The 20,380-nt window shown below is 44.9% G+C and overlaps 2 protein-coding genes and 1 long non-coding RNA gene across 3 annotated transcripts in view; all 3 read right to left on the bottom strand.

The window, feature by feature from the left end:
• The window catches only part of LOC309330920 (immunoglobulin lambda-1 light chain-like), a 117,275-nt gene extending 111,673 nt beyond the window's left edge, over positions 1-5,602 (bottom strand). The window contains exons 1-2 of the mRNA XM_081842871.1: positions 5,472-5,602; positions 5,034-5,340 (exon numbers count right to left, since the gene is read on the bottom strand). Of these exons, the coding sequence (XP_081698997.1) occupies positions 5,034-5,340; positions 5,472-5,517 (353 nt within the window). The 5' untranslated portion in view covers positions 5,518-5,602. The remainder of the gene's footprint in view (positions 1-5,033; positions 5,341-5,471) is intronic.
• Positions 1-17,793, bottom strand: part of LOC309330922 (immunoglobulin lambda-1 light chain-like) — a 110,061-nt gene extending 92,268 nt beyond the window's left edge. Inside the window, exons 1-2 of the mRNA XM_081842874.1 lie at positions 17,655-17,793; positions 17,201-17,507 (exon numbers count right to left, since the gene is read on the bottom strand). Coding sequence (XP_081699000.1) covers positions 17,201-17,507; positions 17,655-17,700 — 353 coding nt within the window. The 5' untranslated portion in view covers positions 17,701-17,793. The remainder of the gene's footprint in view (positions 1-17,200; positions 17,508-17,654) is intronic.
• On the bottom strand, positions 11,617-14,086 carry LOC309330938. Its single transcript, XR_014151650.1, has 3 exons — positions 13,954-14,086; positions 12,822-13,785; positions 11,617-11,915 (listed from the first exon to the last, which is right to left on the bottom strand). It is a non-coding gene; the product is annotated as an uncharacterized lncRNA (long non-coding RNA).
• Positions 17,794-20,380: the final 2,587 nt, after the last annotated feature.

The following is a 20,380-nucleotide window of genomic DNA, read 5'->3' as shown; positions in this document are numbered from 1 at the left end:
CGCTTCCCAGCGGAGAGGTGACGGTGGTTTTCCTTGCTGCATCCCCTTTGCCGGGTTGCTGCTCTGTGGGAACCACCACTTGAGGCTTTGTCTGGCTGCTGGCTGGGCTTTCTGCCTTTGGCTCAGAGGGGCTCAGAAGTCGAACATACCTGTGCTCTGAAAATCCCTTATTTTGGTTGCTGATCCCTTATTTTCAAATCTGTAAGTTGACATCTATGACAGTGGTACCTCGGGTTACATATGCTTCAGGTTACATATGCTTCAGGTTACAGACTCTGCTAACCCGGAAATAGTACCTCAGGTTAAGAAATTTGCTTCAGGATGAGAACAGAAATCGCTCAGCGGAGGTGCAGCGGCAGCAGGAGGCCCCATTAGCTAAAGTGGTGCTTCAGGTTAAGAACGGTTTCAGGTTAAGAACGGACCTCCAGAACGAATTAAGTACTTAACCCGAAGTACCACTGTACAGTGGACACTCTGGATACGGATTTTATTTAAAAGGCGGACATTCAGCCCTTGTATATCAACGGGGAACGGGTGGAGAGGGTGGCGGAATTCAGGTTTTTGGGAGTGACTATCGATCAGGGCATGACTTGGAGCGCAAATACCACTGCTCTGGTGAAGAAGGCCCAGCAGAGAATTTATTTCCTCAGACTTTTAAAGAAGAACAATCTGAGTGAGAGACTGCTGGTGTCCTTCTACCGAGGCTCCATAGAGAGCATTCTCACATACTGTATTTGTGCCTGGTTCTCCAGCTGTACAGCTAGGAAGAGGAAGGTGCTCCAGAAGGTCATAACCACAGCCCAAAGGATTATTGGTCATCCCCTCCCATCTTTGGAAGAACTGTACGGTTCCCGTTGTCTTAGGAAAGCAAACAATATCCTGCAGGATGCATCTCACCCGGGACACAGTCTGTTTGTATTACTGCCTTCTGGCAGGAGATACAGAAACATCAAGTCAAGGACAAATAGACTGAAAAATAGTTTCTATCCAAGAGCTGTGGCCTTCTTAAATGCAGTAACTCGATAGTGTGACCTGGGAGTTTGATGGGTGTGGGTGTGGGTGTGGCTGGAATGTGGTTTGTTTGGTTGTTGTTGTTGTTTTGCTTTTGTTGTTTTTAAGGGATGGCATCCAATTTCGTTGCACTTGTGCAATGTTGCACTTGTGTAATGACAATAAAGAATCTATCTATCTATCTATCTATCTATCTATTCGTCCTGGGGGGTCTGTGTACACCCCAAAAAATTCATAAGAAGAGGTGCCACTTCTGCACATGCACACGGTGCGATAGAGTGTCTCTGCACATGTATGTGGTGTGCAGAGTGCTTCTGCGCATGCACACACACAGCTAAACCCGAAATTATAGACTTCCGGGTTTGCCACGTTCGCAACCCGAAAGTGTTACATTACCCAAAGGTAACATAACCCAAGGGTCCACTGTACTGAACATACATTGTGTGAGGGTGCACAGTCTCTCTATGAAAGCAGAATTTCATCAAATATGTGAAAACTGGTGCAACTTCTCCCCCTACAGGCTAAATGTAGAAGAGCAGCTCGCACAGAAGCTGCGAGGACCAACATTTTACGTCCTTTCGGAGGGAGACAGATGAAGCCAAGCAGAATAGGAATTTGCTTCCTAAAGGGATACATAGCACCTTCAGGACTATAGGAGTTGTTGAGACAGGGCCTTGCTCTACATTACTCACTAGGGTTTTAGATAGGGGTCTTTCGCACACATCCCTGAAAGATCTCAGAAACTGAACCTGGAACCTTCTGCAAGCAAACAGGTGTTCTACCACTAAGCTATGGCCGAGGGCAGAGGCACCCAAAAGTTCAAGTTTCCCCAGATCACAATTCATAAACAAAGCCTTTTGTATGCAAAACTACCATTTACACTCAAGGAGCTTCCCATCTCCTGCTCTGTATTCTTCGTAAAGCTTGTAATGACTCTGTGGCATGGGAGACATGCATTGTTAGAAACTCATTTGTGTTATTGTATGGATCTGTTTATAATGGGTCGTATTGTTTTTATACAGTTACACACATTGCAGCATCAACCTGTTTATGTACAGGTTACTTTGAGGTCATTGAGGGTACATGTGTACAATGTCATACATGTGATGATGCACATAATATGCTGGAACTGTGCACAATTTAACAGAACTGGGACAGGTGCTCTAAGGAGCTAAATAGGATTAGGAAAAAAAGAAAAGAAATCACACAGAGCCTGACAGACACTGAGATTTTAAGGGAAATTTCATATCTACCACTGTGCAGATTGCTGTTGCAGCTAGTGGGTTGGTGGTACTTCCATCGACCGAGACCAGGTGGCCTTCTGGCTAGAGATCAAAAGATATTTCGACACAGATGAAATCAAGCTCTTTGGGTTATCAGAGATGCAGGTTCTGAAATCCTTCAGAGAGACTTTTTGCCCACATGCAGGTTCTGCTGAGTTGGGAGCCAGCGTCTCATGGCTCCTACTTGTTTCTTGCTTGTTCCAGGAAGCACAAAGAGAAGCTGAGAGGAAGGGGGAAGCAGAGGCAACTGAGAGCCTGCTAAGCCACACACACACTGGCAACCTGAGCTCAGGGCTCAAGTTAACCCTTTTTTCAAGCAAGCGTGAGCCAGTAACTGTATCTGACAACAGACTTGACAGGTGGTGGTTGGGGTTGGCAAGCAAATATTTAAGGGGATTCAATTAACTTCATTGTAGTCCCTAAATAACATGATATCACCACTCACTCCTGTCAGAATCGGACAAAACATTCAGGTTTTCAATAAGCTATTGAATTATTCTGCCTCTCCTCCCTTAATAACATCCACGAGTGTAAATAACTTGATGTAAATGCATGTTATTGTCAAAAACAGATAAAGCTCATTCATGCGCAATTATGCTCTTGAGTGATTCAGGCTTCCCCACTCTTGGAAAGGAGAGAGAAGGTTTTTGTCTCAGTTCCCCCTTAGATTGCACCAGCGTGGAACGTGCTACTGCCATGCTCGAAGCCACAACAGTAATAAACCGCCTCATCTTCAGGCTGGATGTTGGTGATAGTTAAGTAGCCAGTGTTCCTGGAGTAAGAACCAGTGAACCGATCCGGAATCCCTTATCCCCGGGTGCCAGAACCAGCAAACACAAAGCGAGGAGCCTGTCCAGGTTTCTGTTGATACCAGTGAAATGCTTGCCAGCTACGACCACCATTTCCAGAAGAGGAGATTTTAACGGTTTGGCTTGGAGAGATAGACTCAGAAGCAGGCTGAATCAAACTTGGTTGTGAACAGACACCTTTACAAAAAGAAAAGGAAAAGAAACCAGGGCTTGGGTATATTTTCCATGTGCTGAAATATCACAGAAGCATGATGTTCCTGTGATAGATAAAGGTAAAGGGACTTTGCACAGGTTTGTATTGATGTGTGTACTTCTTATTTGAAGATCAGACAGAGAGTGGCGAGAACGCAGCCCATTGAAAATGCTTCTCTTCTTAAATTCAGATGATTAACTACATATTCCAATTTAAAATAAAAATGAATTGTTTGGCGTTTATGGTGAACAATAACCCACATAAAGGTAAAGGTAAAGGGACCCCTGTCCATTCGGTCCAGTCGTGACCGACTCTGGGGTTGCGGCGCTCATCTCGCTTTACTGGCCGAGGGAACTGGCGTACAGCTTCTGGGTCATGTGGCCAGCATGACTAAACCGCTTCTGGTGAACCAGAGCAGCACACGAAAAATGCCGTTTATCTTCCCACCAGAGCGGTACCTAATTATCTACTTGCACTTTGACATGCTTTTGAACTGCTAGGTTGGCAGGAGCAGGGACTGAGCAATGGGACCTCACCCCGTCGTGGGGATTCGAACCTCCGACCTTCTGATCGGCAAGTCCTAGGCCCTGTGGTTTAACCCACAGCGCCACCCGCATCCCTTGTTCCTGTGATAGGTTCACAATTAAAACAGATCTGATGTAGGCCTATGTGAAATGTGTCATTCATACGCTTACCTGAGCAGTAGCTGAGAAGTGCCAGGTAAATCAGAATCCAGGCCATGGTGAGCTCTCTAGAGGAGTGACTTTCCTTCAGAGAGCTAGATGGCCTCTTCTTACTTCTTTCTGAATTCCCCCAGAAATAGCAAATGGGCTCTTCATGCAAATTGGTTCTATGCTCATTGGCTCTGCAAAAACATCTTTGTTTGCTTGTTGGCATTGGTGCAACACCAATGATCAAAGGACACATTTGAATAAAGGGGATTCTGGAGGGCGGCTCCTCCGGTGGGGAAGAGACGGAGCTGATCACAGCGCTTCCTGGCTTAGTTGGCTGCTTTGTGCCACGGCAGGCAGAGGCTCCGGGTGTGGCGGAGGCGGGTGAGGATGGTGAGCTGGTGCCAGTAGGTGCCACATCCAGCCTCTGCCTTTTCCCTGGCGCCCTCCAAAACTTGGCACCCTGGTGCCCCACGCCACTAGCCTCTATGGGTAAGACGCCCCTGATCAGCGTCAGACAAAAACTGTGGGCTGCCATTTATTGGTGAGACCACATACAGTCGTACCTCAGGTTACGTACGCTTCAGGTTACAGACTCTGCTAACCCAGAAATAATGCTTCAGGCTAAGAACTTTCCTTCAGGATGAAAACAGAAATTGTGCTCTGCTGGTGCAGCAGCAGCGGGAGGCCCCATTAGCTAAAGTGGTGCTTCAGGTTAAGAACAGTTTCAGGTTAAGAACGGACCTCCGGAACGAATTAAGTACTTAACCCGAGGTACCACTGTACAGTATTTAAGTTGAGACTATTCGTCTAAAAGCATCTCTGTGTCCATATTACCTGATATCATTGCACGTTCTTGTTAAAGAGAGAGAGAGAGAACCCATTCGTTCTTGACTCTGCACTCAAGTAATTCTGGTTTTTTTTGCTGTAGGGAGGGAGGGTGAAGGTTTTTGTCTCAGTTCCCCACGCCCAACTCTGCTCTTGAGGAACTCAGGTTTCGTTGTGGCAGGGCAGAAGAGAAAAGGTTTTTGTCTCAGTTCCCCATTAGATTGTACCACTGTGATACTTGTAACCACCAGATAACTCATCAGTAGCACAGTAATAATTAGCTTCATCTTCAGCCAGGGTGTCGGAGATGGTTAAATAGCCAGTGTTCCCGGATTGAGAGCCAGTGAACCGATCTGGGATCCCTTCTCCCCGGGTGCTGGTACCAGCAAACACAAAGCGAGGAGCCTGCGCAGGTCTCTGTTGATACCAGGCAAATGCGTATGAGGAATCAAGACCACCACTTTGTCTGCAGGCGAGTTTCACAGTTTGGCCCAGGGACACAGACTGGGAGGCTGGCTGAGTCAACGTTGCCTGTGAAGCGACACCTTTACAAAAAAATAAAGGGAAAGGGGAAAGACCCTTGATATATTACTCTCTGCAATATCAGAAAAACACCACATTCATATGATGACTATATAATACAGAAAATTGTGCTGTGCTGTCTCCACTTCCTTACCTGAACAGTAATTGAGGAGGACCAGGAGAAGCAGAGTCCAGGCCATGGTGAGCTCTCCAAAGCAGTGTCTCCTTCTAGCTGGGACCTCACGTTTTCCTTCCTTAATCTCTCTGGAACTGATGAACAAATGCAAATCATGCAAATCCACCCTGCACTCATTCACTCAGCTAGAACCGCATGCCACAGCTGAGAATATACAGTGCCGTACCAAAAAAACACAAATCCAATAAAACTAATTTGCATAAAAGTGTCAGTCAGGGGCTGGACTGAGGAAGAATTGTAGGGGCTGCCCCCCAACCACCTTCTCCTGGAGCTTACCGAGAGCAGGAGGACAGTATAGATGTAGAACAGCGGTTTGCAGAAGGGCATAGTTCAGAGGCTGCTGATGGGAGAAGCTGGGAAATACTGGGAGAGGAACAGCAGGAAGAAGAATAACTAGGGGAAAGAGAGCAAACAGACTCAGTGTCTTTGGGAAGCATTCCAGACCCCCCTCCTTCTCAGGACTAGGTGGGCATTGAGAGTAGGAGAACAGAAAGCTCAGAGGCAGAAAGCACAGATCAGCCAGCGCAGGGATGACATGGAATAGGAGAGACGGGGGTGGGAGGGTTGGAATTTACTCGGAGCAACGCCATTATTTGATAGAGACTGTATTCCTTTGTCTCTCTCTGTAAATACTGAATAAGTTAACTCTTCTTGTCTATCTGCTTTTTGGCTTCTACCTGGCGAGGGATCAGATTCTCTGAAGCCTGACAAAAAGAGCATTGTTGTTTTTAAAAATAGATATTGCCTTGTTTTATTCAGGATGAAACTGAGGACGTGGCGAGATAACCCCTCTCAATAATGGTTGGTGAAGTCCAGGCAGGCCCAGCCTAAGGCATTTTGTTTCCCTTTCCGTTCCATATTCAGAAGTGAACTGGGCCAGCAGTGGCAGCATCTCTGCTCAACAGTGTTGACATGAAGAGCTTCCTTCTCCACCCCAGAGAGCAGCAGGGGAGGCTGGCCAGACCATGAGGCACACACAGCTCCACCCTCCAATATTTGGCCAGCACTCCTTGCCACCCTCTGCATCTGCTGCCTGGACCCTCTGCCAAATGCTGGGATCAAAGCTGAGGAGAGTAGGGGTGAAGGGGGACAAGAGCTCAGAAGAATATAATTCCCAGGTGCAAAAAGAAAAAAGGGGAAAAGGTTATTTATGAATGCCACTACTGCGGCCCATGTTTTGTTAGCCCCCCAAAATGGAAAACAAGAGAGATCCCAACTAAAGAAGAATGGCTATTTAAACTGATGGAATATGCGAACATATAGAATAAGAGAGCAGAAGGAACATATGTTTAAAGAGGATTGGAAAATATTGCTTGAATACACGGGCGGGGGGGGGGGAATTGTGTACACTTGAAAACGTTGGCAGCATGAAGATAAATTCAACAGTGTAAATAAGTTTTGATGGATGTAACAATGGAATATTGAAGGGTTTAGTTTATGTAAAATATGTAAAACATTTTGGCACCTAGTTACAGGTAGGTAGCCGTAATGGTCTGCCGTAGTCGAAACAAAATAAAAAAATTCCTTCCAGTAGCACCTTAGAGACCAACTAAATTAGTTACTTGTATGAGCTTTCGTGTGCATGCACACTTCTTCAGATACACCTGATTGGCACCTGATTGCACCTGATTTTGGCACCTGATTGCATTAAATGTTGACAAGGAATGGGAGCAAAAATAAGACTTCTTCTTCTTATCCGCCCCCCCCCCCACAATATGCACCAGGATTTGGGAACCTTTGGTCCTATCTACAGTATCCAGTAACGCTGGCCCCTGGCCATGCTGTCTGGGAGGGGGCTGATGGGACTCGCAGTTCAGTAACACCTGGAGCCCCAAGTGTTCCCCCTTTGGTCAGCCCCGTGTCTCATATTCTAGATTAGAGACGCTGAACATTAGCACCTGAATGAGTTGGAAGGCACAGGAGATTTACTCACGAATAAAGAGCATCCTTCCTTTTCACTTCACACCGCAGTTGCAGGAAGTTTATGTGGTGGCATAATTTTTGCTAAATCTGGTATAAGTGGACCAACATTGACCCCCTACAGATTAAAGACAGGACTGCAGAGTTTGCAGCTCTATCAACAGCCAGACACACTGAGATTTCCATGGCAAAGTTTCTCAGGGCCTGGAGGTGAGATGAAAGATTTCCAAACACAACCCACTTGGAAATTTATATATATAAGACCCTGGCCAATTTCCAAGTGGGTTGTTTTACAATTTTAAATACTCATTTTACATCCTCAAGATACGAATGACTTCCCTTCTTTTCTTTCCATGGTTCACTTTACATATCATAAATCCCTGCATATTTTACAAAAACTATACCATTCAGTATTCCATTATTGCATCCATCAAAACTTGTTTACACTGCTGAATTTATCTAAATGCTGCCAGGGTTTCAGCTGTACACAATTATTCCCCATATATTCAATAAACGTTGTCCAATCTTCTTTAATATATGTTCTTCTTGTTCTCTTATTCTATATGTTAAGTCTGCGAGTTGTGCATATCAAATTGCCTAGGGTCTTAAGGATGGGTGCTTAATAATTCTTCTGCCTATTATAGTAATTGTAATGTGCTGTGTTAGGTGCTGCACGTTTAATTGTATTTTCATTGCTTGTTTCATTTCTTACATATTGCCTTTTATCGCATTACAATGTGAATTTCCTAAGAAATAACAGAAACAATTAGAATACATTTAAAGAGCATGTTGACTCTAACAGGAAGCTGGGTGGGACCTGACACTTTCCTTTCTTATATCTCCCCAGAGCTGATGAATGGTCCTTTAATGGACATCCCATGTTCGTTGGCTCTGTTAGAACTTTGTCTCTCTTCTGAGAATACAAAATGCAATATCAAAATGAGATGCAATATAATACTTTAGCAGAAAGGAGATTTAAAAATAGTATTAGTGATGGTGCTTGTCTGGTAGAAGATGACCTTAAGGATGAAGCAGAATAATTCTTTCTTATCAAGGCTGATGGGGATATCTCAAGGGAAGAGGGATAAAGGGGTATGGAAGTTTAATGGCAAAGAATGTGACTTGCATGTGGAAGGTCCCGTTCCTTGCACCAGAGATAAATAGATCAAGCCACAGATGGTGGGAAAGATCTTGAGATTCTGGAGTGAGAAGAAGAATATAGAATATTGGACTGGGTTACTGCTTTTTGAACATTCATTGTGACTTGTTTGCAAGGAAATTAAAAAACGACAACCCAGCTATTTATTTATTTATTAACAGGGTTGCCATTTTTCAAAATGTGAAAATCCGGACACAAAAGTTGATGATCGTTTTTTTGGCAAAGTTGTTGAGCTTTGACCTAGCCATCAAGGAGAATTAAGAACTGAGGGCTGCAGTTTATTGCTGAGCTGTGTCAGATGTTTACGGCGAGGCCATTTCTCTAAATGTATTCCCGTGTCTAAAGTAATCTGCTATCACACCACATTCTTGTCAAAAACAGTCTGAGCTCATTCAGGCCCAACTCTGCTCTCAAGGAACTCAGGTTTCATTGTGGCAGGGCAGAAGAGAAAAGGTTTTTGTCTCAGTTCCCCATTAGATTGTACCACTGTGATACTTCCAGCTACCAGTGCTCTCCCTGGCACCACAGTAATAAACGGCCTCATCTTCAGCCTGGGTGTTGGAGATGGTTAAAGAGCCAGTATTCCCAGATTCAGAGCCAGTGAACCGATCTGGGATCCCTTCTCCCCTGTCGCTGGAGCCATACCACACGAGGAGCCTGTCCAGGTTTCTGTTGATACCAGTGAAAGTAGCCCCAGTTTCCACCACTACTTGCAGAGCAGGCGAGTTTCACAGTTTGGCCCAGGGACACAGACTGGGAGCCCGTCTGAGTCACTGTTGGCTGTGAATTGGCACCTTTTGAAAAAGAAAAAGAAAAGCATGACTCTCCATCCTCTGTGTTCTCAAATATCACTGGAGCTTTAAGTTTCCATAATAAATAAACACTACAAGTAATTTTGGTTTTATCTCTCAGGTCTACATGAGGTTATCTGTTTGCATCCTTACCTGAACAGTAATTGAGAAGGGCCAGGAAAAACAGAGTCCAGGCCATTGTGAGAGGCTTTTCAAAACACAAAAGCAACTGGCTGGGACCTCACCCTTTGCTTTCTTAAGTCCTCTAGGGCTGAGGAATGCCCCCTTCATGCAAATGCACCCAGATTTGCATAAATGGTTTTTTAAAAAATGAGAATGGGTCTTGTCTTGTACACAGTGAACATTTCCCACCACGGAAAGATGCCTTGTGAAGGATGCAACAGCCCTGCGCTCTGGGCTCATTCACATGCTGTATGTCTCTCCCCCCCCCCCCAAGTGGCTATGTACATTTTAGAATTATTTTGTGTGCTGTAAGCTGCCCATAGTGGCTGGGGAAATCCAGCCAGATGGGTGGGACATTAATAATAAAATCATCCTCATCCTCATTATCATCATCATCATTACGCCCCTGTAGATACATGCTGTAAATTGTCTAATAATCATGTATGTGATATGTGAGAATTGCTCCTTTTTAAAACAGAAGGGGGAGCAGGTGCTCAACCCCTGCTGAGACTCCCCCCCCCCCGCCCAATTTGCAACAGCTGCCCTCCGCACCTGACCTCTGGGTGGAGTGGAAATATTAAAGGGGGGGGGGGAATTGTTGGTTTGATGTGAATGTTTTATTGGACGAGTGAAAGTTGAGGTTTTGTTCATTTTTGTCTATTCGTTAATGGGTCTGATGATTGCTTTGTTTATAATTTGAGCATGTTTTTTAATCGATGTTATGTTATATGAAATATCAATGCATTGTTAAAAGAAGGAATGGGGAGGCTGTTTAACGACTCCCCCCTAAATACCAAGTCCCCACCACAGCCCCAAACTAAGGCCAGGGCACTGACTGTTGATACAAGCGCCATACATAGACAACAGCAAGGAGGCTCATTAAAGTAGTCTATAAAATTGTAGCAATAAGTTGAGACCATGTATTGCACTGTTTCCTCTGACAATCCGATATAGAAAACAGTAGAAACTTAACAAATAATCACCAAAATTCAACGGTTTGACCAATTTCCTTGGTTTCAAGGGCTAATGATTCCTCTGGAAGAGGGGGATCTAGGACTCCCCCTGCCTCCAGAATCCCTTAAGCATAAGGTCACATACTCCTTGCCCCTCCATAAGGTGTGAACTTAGCCTCACAACAGGAGGTGATCAAGGGCAGCACATACCCCAGGCAGAAATCCATCCAGATGGAGGATTGAATCCTGATACTTTCAAATGAGAAGCTTAGGAAAGCCTTGCAGCCAGGGAGATGTGTCAATACTTTTATTGTTCTTTGGGGAAGAGGGTACATAAAAGGTGTTGGGAATGGGAGCTATTGACGGGGTGTGTGTGTGTGATGGGCTCATGTTTCTACACGCCAAACACTCCTACTTTGTGACATATTTGTGATGTGTCGATGATGCTGTTGGAAAATGTATTATGGGAAATGGGGAGGTGTCTTAAAAGTTCACGCAACCCCATGCTCAGGGTTCCTACTCTGTGTGTGTCTGAACCTTCTTGCAAGAAATAAAGATCAGGTCTACTGACCACTGTTTGCTTCTTTAACTTGACTGGAGAATCCTTCTTTTGCTGACCAGAGAGACCCATGAGGAGTGGCACCCCGATGAACTGGGCAGTGGAGTAAATTCACACCCTCCAAATATTTTCCTTATCAGCATTAATGTATCATATGATTCCCCCTACTTTCCCCCACCCCAAGGTGTTGTGTGCTGTGTATCTGTTTGCTGTCTCTTGGAGATCTTCAGATGACAAGTGAGTAATCAATGAAATGAAGGAGCAAAATGGGAATAAGAAAAGATCCATCAAGATTTTTGGGGAAATTCCTTTTCTAATGGGGGTACAGATTGCTGGTGCAGTTGGTGGGTGGGTGGTCCTGCCATTGAGAAGTGTCTGAGCCCAGATGGCCTCACTGAGCCTTACAAATCTAGATAGCAAAAGATATTCTGGCACAGATGAAATGATGCTCCACGGATCTAGTCTGTTCTGCACTCTGGGGAGAAAGAGAACAGGTTTTTGTCTCAGTTCCCCATTAGGTTGTATCACTGTGAAACATGATACTACCGGTGTGCTCCCAGTCAACACAGAAATAAACAGCCTCATCTTCAGCCTGGATGTTGGAGATGGTTAAATAGCCAATGTTCCCAGAGGAAGAGCCCGTGAACCGGTCCGGGATCCCTTCTCCCCTCTTGTCGGCACCATAGAGCACAAAACGAGGAGCGTCTCTGGGTTTCTGTTGATACCAGTAAAAACTGTCCAAGCTCCCACTACTTTTGGAGCAGGGGAGTTTAGTCGTCTGGCCCAGAGACACAGACTGGGAGTCTGGCTGAATGACCGCTGGCTGTGAATGGACACCTTTACAGAAACAGACAGAAAAAGACAGAGAAACTTTCCTCTTTATCATTTGTCCCCTCCGGCATCACAACAGACTGTGTGGACTCATGGCTGGTTGGTTGGTTAGTTGGTTGGGTGTGTAAGTCCTACCATATTATTTATTTGTTTAAAAATCTTCATACCCCACTATTCAGGAAAAAACATATCACAGCAGTCTGCGGCAATCAGATGTAAATCATACAGTAAAAACATAAACATTTAATATCAGAGATCAGCTAACTATTAGAGAAGGATATTTTCTTAATTGTCAGCGTAAGATGGCATCCACAGAGAAGTGAGTGCAAAGTCCTTTGGCTCGAGACTTTGAAAGATCTTAAGGCACGGAAAATGAGCTCTTCATTCTTCACTCCAGAGTGGAAGATCAAAGGTTTTTGTCCCAGTTCCCCATCAGATTGGACCACCGTGAAACATGTTGCTGTCATACTCCCAGGCACCACAGTAACAAACTACCTCATCTGCAGCCTGGATGTTGGAGATGGTTAAATAACCAGTGGTCCCAGAGGAAGAACCAGTGAACCGGTCCAGGATCCCATCTCCCCAGGTGCTGGTACCAGCAAACACAAAGCGAGGAACCTGCCCAGCTATCTGTTGATTCCAGTGAAACCTGCTCCAGCTACCACCACTATTTTGAGAGCAGGAGAGTTTCACAGTTTCACCCGGGGACACAGACTGGGAGACTGGCTGAGTGAAGGCTGGCTGTGAAGTGACACCTTTGCAAAAAAGGGAAACGGGGAAATCAAATACTTTGATCCTCTGTGCTCCCCAATATCGCAGGAGCAATATGTTTCTTTGATAACCATCTTAGATTCTTCTTCCTCTTCTTCTTGTCTCTTGCACTTACCTAAGATTATCTCTTTGCCTCCTTACCTGAACAGTAACAGAGAAGAGCTAGGAAAAGCAGAGCTGGGGCCATGGTGGACTCTCCAAAGGATGGAGGTTTTCTGAGTCAAACAGGGAACTGGCTGGGACTTTGTCCTCCCCTTGCTTAAATCCCCTAGAGCTGAGGATTCATGCAAATCCATTCTTGTGCCTTCATTGGCTTTGCTACTGGGAATGCAAATGTGCAATAATAAAGTCCAAAACAAAAGAACTGATTTGCATTAAGGAGCTGTTAAAAAAATACCCTGAAAGAGCCAACCATTCATGGGGAATATGTGTGAGGCATAGTCCCCAAATTCCAAGACCATCATCAAAACCCTTAAGCTTCTCACTTTGTCATGCAGTCTCAAATTCCCCTCTTTGTTGCCATAGGCTAATTGGGAATGCCTTCACTGGAAATGGGGGAAGAGAGAGTTAAGAACCGAGGGCTGCAATTTATTGCTGAGCTGTGCCAGATATTTACAGTGACGCCATTTCTCTAAATGCATTCCTGTGTCTAAATAATCTGATATCACTCTACATTCCTGTCAAAAACAGTCTGAGCTCATTCAGGCCCAACTCTGCTCTTGAGGAACTCAGGTTTCATTGTGGCAGGGCAGAAGAGAAAAGGTTTTTGTCTCAGTTTCCCATCAGATTGTATCACTGTGGAACTTGTCACCACCGGTGCCCTCCCAGGCACCACAGAAATAAACTGCTTCATCTTCAGCCTGGATGTTGGAGATGGTTAAAGAGCCAGTGTTCCCGGATTGAGAGCCAGTGAACCGATCTGGGATCCCTTCTCCCCTGGTGCTGGAGCCAAACCACACAAAGCGAGGAGCCTGGCCAGGTTTCTGTTGATACCAGTGAAAGCTGTACCAGCTACCACTACTTCTAGAGCAGGAGAGTTTCACAGTTTGGCCCGGGGACACAGACTGGGAGCCTGTCTGAGTCACTGTTGGCTGTGAATTGGCACCTTTTGAAAAAGAAAAAAGAAAAGCATGACTCTCCATCCTCTGTCTTCTCAAATATCACTGGAGCTTTAAGTTTCCATGATAAATAAACATAATAAATGAATATATACTATAGTTTATTGTGCTGTTGGCTCCACGGCAAAAGAGATGTTATTCCTTCCCATCCTTACCTGAGCAGTAACTGAGAAGGGCCAGAAAAAACAGAGTCCAGGCCATGGTGAATTCTCTTATCCAAACAGGCAACTGGCTGGAACCTCAGCCTTTCGCTTCTTAAATGGCCTGGAGCTGATGAATGGCCACTTCATGCAAATCCAAACTGTGCTCATTGGCTCTGCTAGAACTGCATGTCTCTATTTGGAATGCATGATTAAGGAGCTCAACCAGATGCAATAGGAGTGATTTGGGGAGAGAGAGAGAGAGAGAGAGAGAGATGACCTAAAGTAAAAGTAGGATGATTTGCCATGATCAAGGCAGATTGGGACTGTCACTCATGGGAAGAGAGAAAGAGATGGGCTCACAGCTTAGTGCTAAAGGACACAAAAAGTGCATGATACAGTCCCTGGCACCTCCAATTTAAAAAGGAATCAGGTAGTAAGTGATGGGGAAATGCTCCTTTCAAGATGCTGGCATCAGAATAAGAATCCTGGGAAATGGATTGATTTTTGTTCTGATTTAGTTGCAGGGAGGTTAGATGGCATTGTGTCAAAGAAATGTTCTCCCACACTTTCCCCACTCCCTTGGGGCCCCCAATTTTTTTTAAAGGAAATTCTGCATGTGCAAATGGCTTTAGATACCTATTAGGTTCAAAAATTACCATATAGCATATATTCAACACAAAAAACAGTGACAATTTGTTGTTGACGAAGGACAGCTGGACATATAAAGGGCCCCATTACCTTCAGTAGCTTAGGGCCCCATCAAACCTAAATCCAGCCCTCTTGAGTTCCATACATGAGTAACAGCCAAATAAACTGCTCATCTGTTACTGAACTCTGTCTTCATACTGCAGGTGCAAGGACATCTGGGGACTCCAGAAATGAATTATGTCAAAGGCAGATAAACTGAACCAATGTCTCCCCTTGTGTCTAAAGCTCAGATTATCACCAAGGATGTATATCATGTTTCAGAATAAAATACCTTTAAAAAAACCACACCAGATTTACCAGAGTAGAACTGAAAATTTCTTTTTAAGCAAACTTATCATAAAGGAAGCAGTTTTCAGTCAAATATCAGGCTGGACTCTTTGCTCTGCAGTTACCTCCCCTTTCACTCTGGGATGTGCATGAAAAGGTATCCTTGAATGCCTATTTCAAACGCCATTGCCAAGCACTCCTTGGGAATCGGAGGAAATTATGAATGGATACGTTTTCAGTATCCTGGCTAGAACACTGTCACCAGTTCTCTTCCTGGACCTGATTTTGTGCTGTGTTTCTGCATGTAAAAGGTAAAGGACCCCTGGATGGTTAAGTCCAGTCAAAGGCAACTATAAGGTTGTGGTGCTCATCTCACTTTCAGGCCAAGGGAACTGGCGTTTGTCTGCAGAGAGCTTTCCGGGTCATGTGGCCAGCAGGACTAAACCGCTTCTGGGGCAACAGGACACTGTGATGGAAAACAGAGTGCACGGAAATGCCGTTTACCTTCCTGCCGCAGTGGTAGCTATCTATCTACTTCCACTGGCATGCCTAGGATCTGCTAGGTTGGCACTTGCTGGGACAGAGCAACAGGAGCTCATTCCATTGCGGGGATTCAAACTGCCGACCTTCTGAGTGGCAAGCCCAAGGGGATCAGTGGTTTAGACCACAGCACCACCTGCTGGTAGATGGGGTGTAATGGTTTTTACCAGAGGGTGGGGGAAACAACGAAAACCACGACTGACTTCAATCTGCACTGTGAATACATAAAGCCATAACAAAAAGAAAGGCAACAGAACTGATTTTCATAAGGGAAGCTGGGAGGAGGCAGCAGTGGTCCCATCTCTGTTGGGGGCTGGATCAGAAGTAAACACAGTGAAAACATAGAGACACTGCCGGATTTATGTATAAGCTAAACACCCAATAGCTTAGGGTCCCACTCTCTTGGGGGGCCTCCAAAAATTTAAAGGAATAAAACTGGGTGTACATTTCCAAAATATAAGATAAAAAACAAATAAAATAAACCCTACAAACGGCAACAGTGTTTTGTGTTGTGTAGGCTCCTATGATGTAAGTAATGGGCCCCGGCTGCTAGCCTGCTCCCTAAAATATCACTGGTTTGCTCATTTCTATATATAGGGTGCCTGCATTCTGCATGTGCAAATGGCTTTAGATACCTATTAGGTCCATAAATTACCATATAGTATATATTCAACACAAAAAACAGTGACAAATTGTTGATGACAAAGGACAGCTGGACATATCAAGCGCCCCATTACCTTCAGTAGCTTAGGGCCTCATCAAACCTAAATTTGGCCCTGCATGGAGAGCAGAATCTTTCCCACCTGGCAAAAGGGACACACTGCGAGGGAGGTGCAGACCTGGCAATGAGGCATTCGGAGGAATGTGGGAAGAAGGAGGAAACTTTGGAAGGCTGCTTGTCCCAGTTGCAGAGGAAACAGGTCAGAGCAGGCAAGGAGAAAGGGGGGCTCCTTCTATTGCAGAGGTCAGTAAAGAAAGAGGGAAGGTGCAGAATTCCCAGAAGGAAGATGCCATTCCAACCAAGGAAGAGTGGCTAAGCTGAAATGGCAAAACTTGCTGGAAGAATCAGAAACCAACTTTAAATAAAGAATGGGGAAGGTAAATAATGCATTTGAAAAATCACTGTAAACCATTAAATTCATTAGCATAATTAACTTGAAACTTGTAGATAAAATTTGCATTAAGGATTACCTGGGGTTTATAAATAATTGGGATTAGAAAGGTGCTGCAGTATGAAACCACAATAGAGGGGGAGGTAAGTCAAAGGGGATATTTGTAGCGTACAGTGGTACCTTGGTTTAAGTACTTAATTCGTTCTGGAGGTCTGTTCTTAACCTGAAACTGTTCTTAACCTGAAGCACCACTTTAGCTAATAGGGCCTCCTGCTGCCGCTGCACCACCACTGCACAATTTCTGTTCTCATCCTGAAGCAAAGTTCTTAACCCAAGATAATATTTCTGGGTTAGCTGATTCTGTAACCTGAAGCATATGAAACCCGAGGAACCACTGTATTGTGTTTCTATTTGATGTTTGTACAAATGAAAAAGTCAAAAATGAGAGAGAGAGAGAGAGAGAGAGAGAGAGAGAGTGCGCGCATTGGGGGAAAGGTGCCCTCATTTCTAGGTTTTGAGCAGGCAAACCTCAATGACACAGAGTTATGCCCATGCGTGAATCAGTTTTCCCTTCTCTAAGAAGAAGAGAGAAGGTTTTTGTCTCAGTTCCCCATTAGATTGTACCACTGTGATACCCCTTCAAGATATTGTACTCCCAGTCAGAACAATAATAAACGGCCTCATCTTCAGTCTGGATGTTAGTGATACTTAAATAGCCAGTGTTCCCAGAGGAAGAAGGAGTGAACCGATCTGGAATTCCGTCTCCCCTGGTGCTGGTGCCATAGAGCAGAAAGCGAGGAGCCTGCCCAGGTTTCTGTTGATACCAATGAAACGCATCCCACCTGCTCCCATCATTTCTGGTGCAGGAGAGTTTCACAGTTTCACCTGGAGACATAGACTCAGAAGCAGGCTGAGTCAAACTTGGTTGTGAAGTCACACCTTTACGAAAAGGGGGGAAAGAGAAACAGGACGTCGGTTCAGTTTCCATGTTTCAAATCTCACAGAAGCATGATGTTCCTGTGCTAAATACATAATGAAAGTGGGTGAGATGTTCTCCTGTGTGGAGCAAGTCCTTCATAGTCTTACCTGCACAGTAGCTGAGAAGGGCTAGGAAAACCAGGGGCCAGGCCATGGTGAGTGCTCTAAAAGAGTGTGACTTCACTACCGAAGGAGACCTAGTTGGGCTCTTCCTCTTCTCCAAATTGCCCAAGAAATGCCAAGCAGGTCCTTCGTGAAAATTTATTCTCTGGTCCTTAGATCCACAAGAATGTCTTTATTGGCTTGCTTGGGGGAGTGCACAGCCAATGCTAATTAGATAATTTTGCATGAAACTCTTGTAGGCGGTCCTCACTTTGGCCGGGATAAAAGGGAAGTGGCAATGGTGCAATCAGGGCAGGACTTGGGGAGGCAAGCAGATGTCGTGGGCCAACTCCACAGAACAAGGGTCTTTAAAATGTAGCAGTACTGGCTCAACACACATTGAATTGAAGCAACACGTATTTCCATATAGAGAGCCTCCTTCTCAAGATAGGGCATTAAGTCCACAGCCGAAAACGACCTTAATTAGGGATGGAGAAGCTTGTTCAGACTGGTGGCTGCGTTCCTATCTAGGCAAGGCAAAAGTGGGCAGAGTAACACAAGTAAATTTTACCTTTGTATCACAGGCAAGATTCTGCACTCTCACACTTCTCTCTTTCCTCTATTCACGTCACCAAGAGGTGCTATCAGGGTTCAAGGACAGACTATAGTAGACGAAAAACACTCCAGGAGACTGCAAAGCAGTGGAGTGAGGGAATGAACTGGGGAGAGTGTGAAACATCCGCTACAGAGATAAGGGGGGGGGGGCTGAGTTTAGGACCCCAGATCTCCTAATAAGTGTTGGAAATGTAAAGAAGCAGAGGGTACATTCTATCATATGTGGTGGGAATGTAGGAAGGTTAAAAATTTAAGGGAAGTGATTTATAATGAAATGAAAAAAATGTTTAGAGTAACCTTTGTTTAAAAAAACCAGAAGCCTTTTTACTAGGTATTGTAGAACCCAACATTGTAGGATTCCAAAAGATCGGGGGGGGGGGGGGAGTTTATATATGCTATGATGGCGGCCCGGATACTATTAGCCGAAAGATGAAAGGAGGAAGCAGTCCCGACCAAAGAAGACTGGCAAACCAAGTTAATGGACTATGCTGAAATGGTGAAATTAACTGGAAAGCTCAGAAATCAAGACGACAAGAGATTCAAAAATGAATGGGAAATGTTTATTACCGTATTTTTTGCTCTATAAGACGCACCAGACCACAAGACGCACCTAGTTTTTGGAGGAGGAAAACAAGAAAAAAAAATATTCTGAATCTTAGAAGCCAGAACAGCAAGAGGGATCGCTGTGCAGTGAAAGCAGCAATCCCTCTTGCTGTTCTGGCTTCTGGGATAGCTGCGCAGCCTGCATTAGCTCCATAAGACGCACACACATTTCCCCTTACTTTTTAGGAGGGAAAAAGTGAGTCTTATAGAGCAAAAAATACGGTATGTATTTGCAAAAGTATTGGAAACAGGTTAATACATCGGCAGGATGTTCAAAACACTTGTCATTTTAGAAATAGTTCCAGAAATCTGAGGTAAAAAAAATTCGGAGTAGATATGATATGCAGCTGAGGGAAGTCAAGGGGTTCAGAGAATCCCATTTTTTGGGATTTGATATCGTTTTTGTGTATATTTTTCTTTGTTTGTGGGGGTTATTGTATTTGACATTGTGCTTTTTTGTGTTTGTTTTTTGTTATTTTATTGAAAAATTTAATTTAAAAAATATTTTTTTAAAAGGACCAGAGATCTGAAGCTTGACACCTGCAGCCTAACTGCAGCCCTGTGTAGAAGAGGTAGCCTGACTCAAGGAGGAAACATTTGATGGGGAAAATTTGACATTATTTGACATTATTGCCAAACACATTTTTTTAAAGAAGAAGCATTGGAATATGTAGTGAATTTTCTGAATACAAAAACAAGAACAGGGCTGCCATATGTCCAGGATTTTGCCTCAGGAAATTTCATCCAGTGGAAATTTCCAGTATTCATGAAAATGTCTGGGAATGACCGCTCCCCACATAAAACGGGGGGTGACCTTTGTGTGGACGTGTGCAGCCCCTAGATCTGGAGCGGCTCTGTCAGCATAGGCTTGGCTTTGCCTTCCCTCAGGTGGGATACCTGGAGGTCTCCGCCTACCCCAGTCAGTTGTCCAATCCCACCTGGGGGGAAGCGTTGCCAAGGAGATCAGGCCAGGTGGGGGAGGGATTACCTGCCACACAATAGAGGGAGGATCTTACCTGGGAATCCTCACTTGGCCCCAGAGCTTCTCCCACCCTACCCACCCTCAGTTAATGCCTTATTTTGCAGGTTAACTTTTCTTCATAGGTTTTGCAGGTTAACCTTTCTCCACAGGTATGCGGGCGCTGCTACGTTAAGGTCGCTGTTAAAGGGCCGGAAAGGAATTTCCCTGCATTGGCAGGTTTCGCCTTTCCTGTAGCAAAACGTCACAACATTGGCGGTATCAGATCCTTTTGTCCATCTTCCTCTTTGCAGCGGCGATACCAGGGTTCCCCATTAAAGGGGTTTCTGAAGGGAGGCTTTGACCGTACGCTGAAAGGTCCTCGTTGCCCTCCCCTGCGGCGGCGGCGTAACGGGGACGGCTATCTCTGCTTGAACATATGTTCTCCAGAGCCGGCCCATTCCCCCCCCCCACACACACACTGGATAACCCTGATGCTCCCTAGGTCCCCGGCTGGGGACTGGGGAGGGAGAACGCCCAATGCCTGAGCCAAGGT

The sequence above is a fragment of the Podarcis erhardii genome (assembly GCF_964252035.2).
Source record: "Podarcis erhardii genome assembly, chromosome: 15".
In the NCBI taxonomy this organism is placed as follows: Eukaryota; Metazoa; Chordata; class Lepidosauria; order Squamata; family Lacertidae; genus Podarcis; species Podarcis erhardii.
Note: the sequence above shows the minus strand (reverse complement) of the source record. Positions and strands in the feature narration are given on the sequence as shown.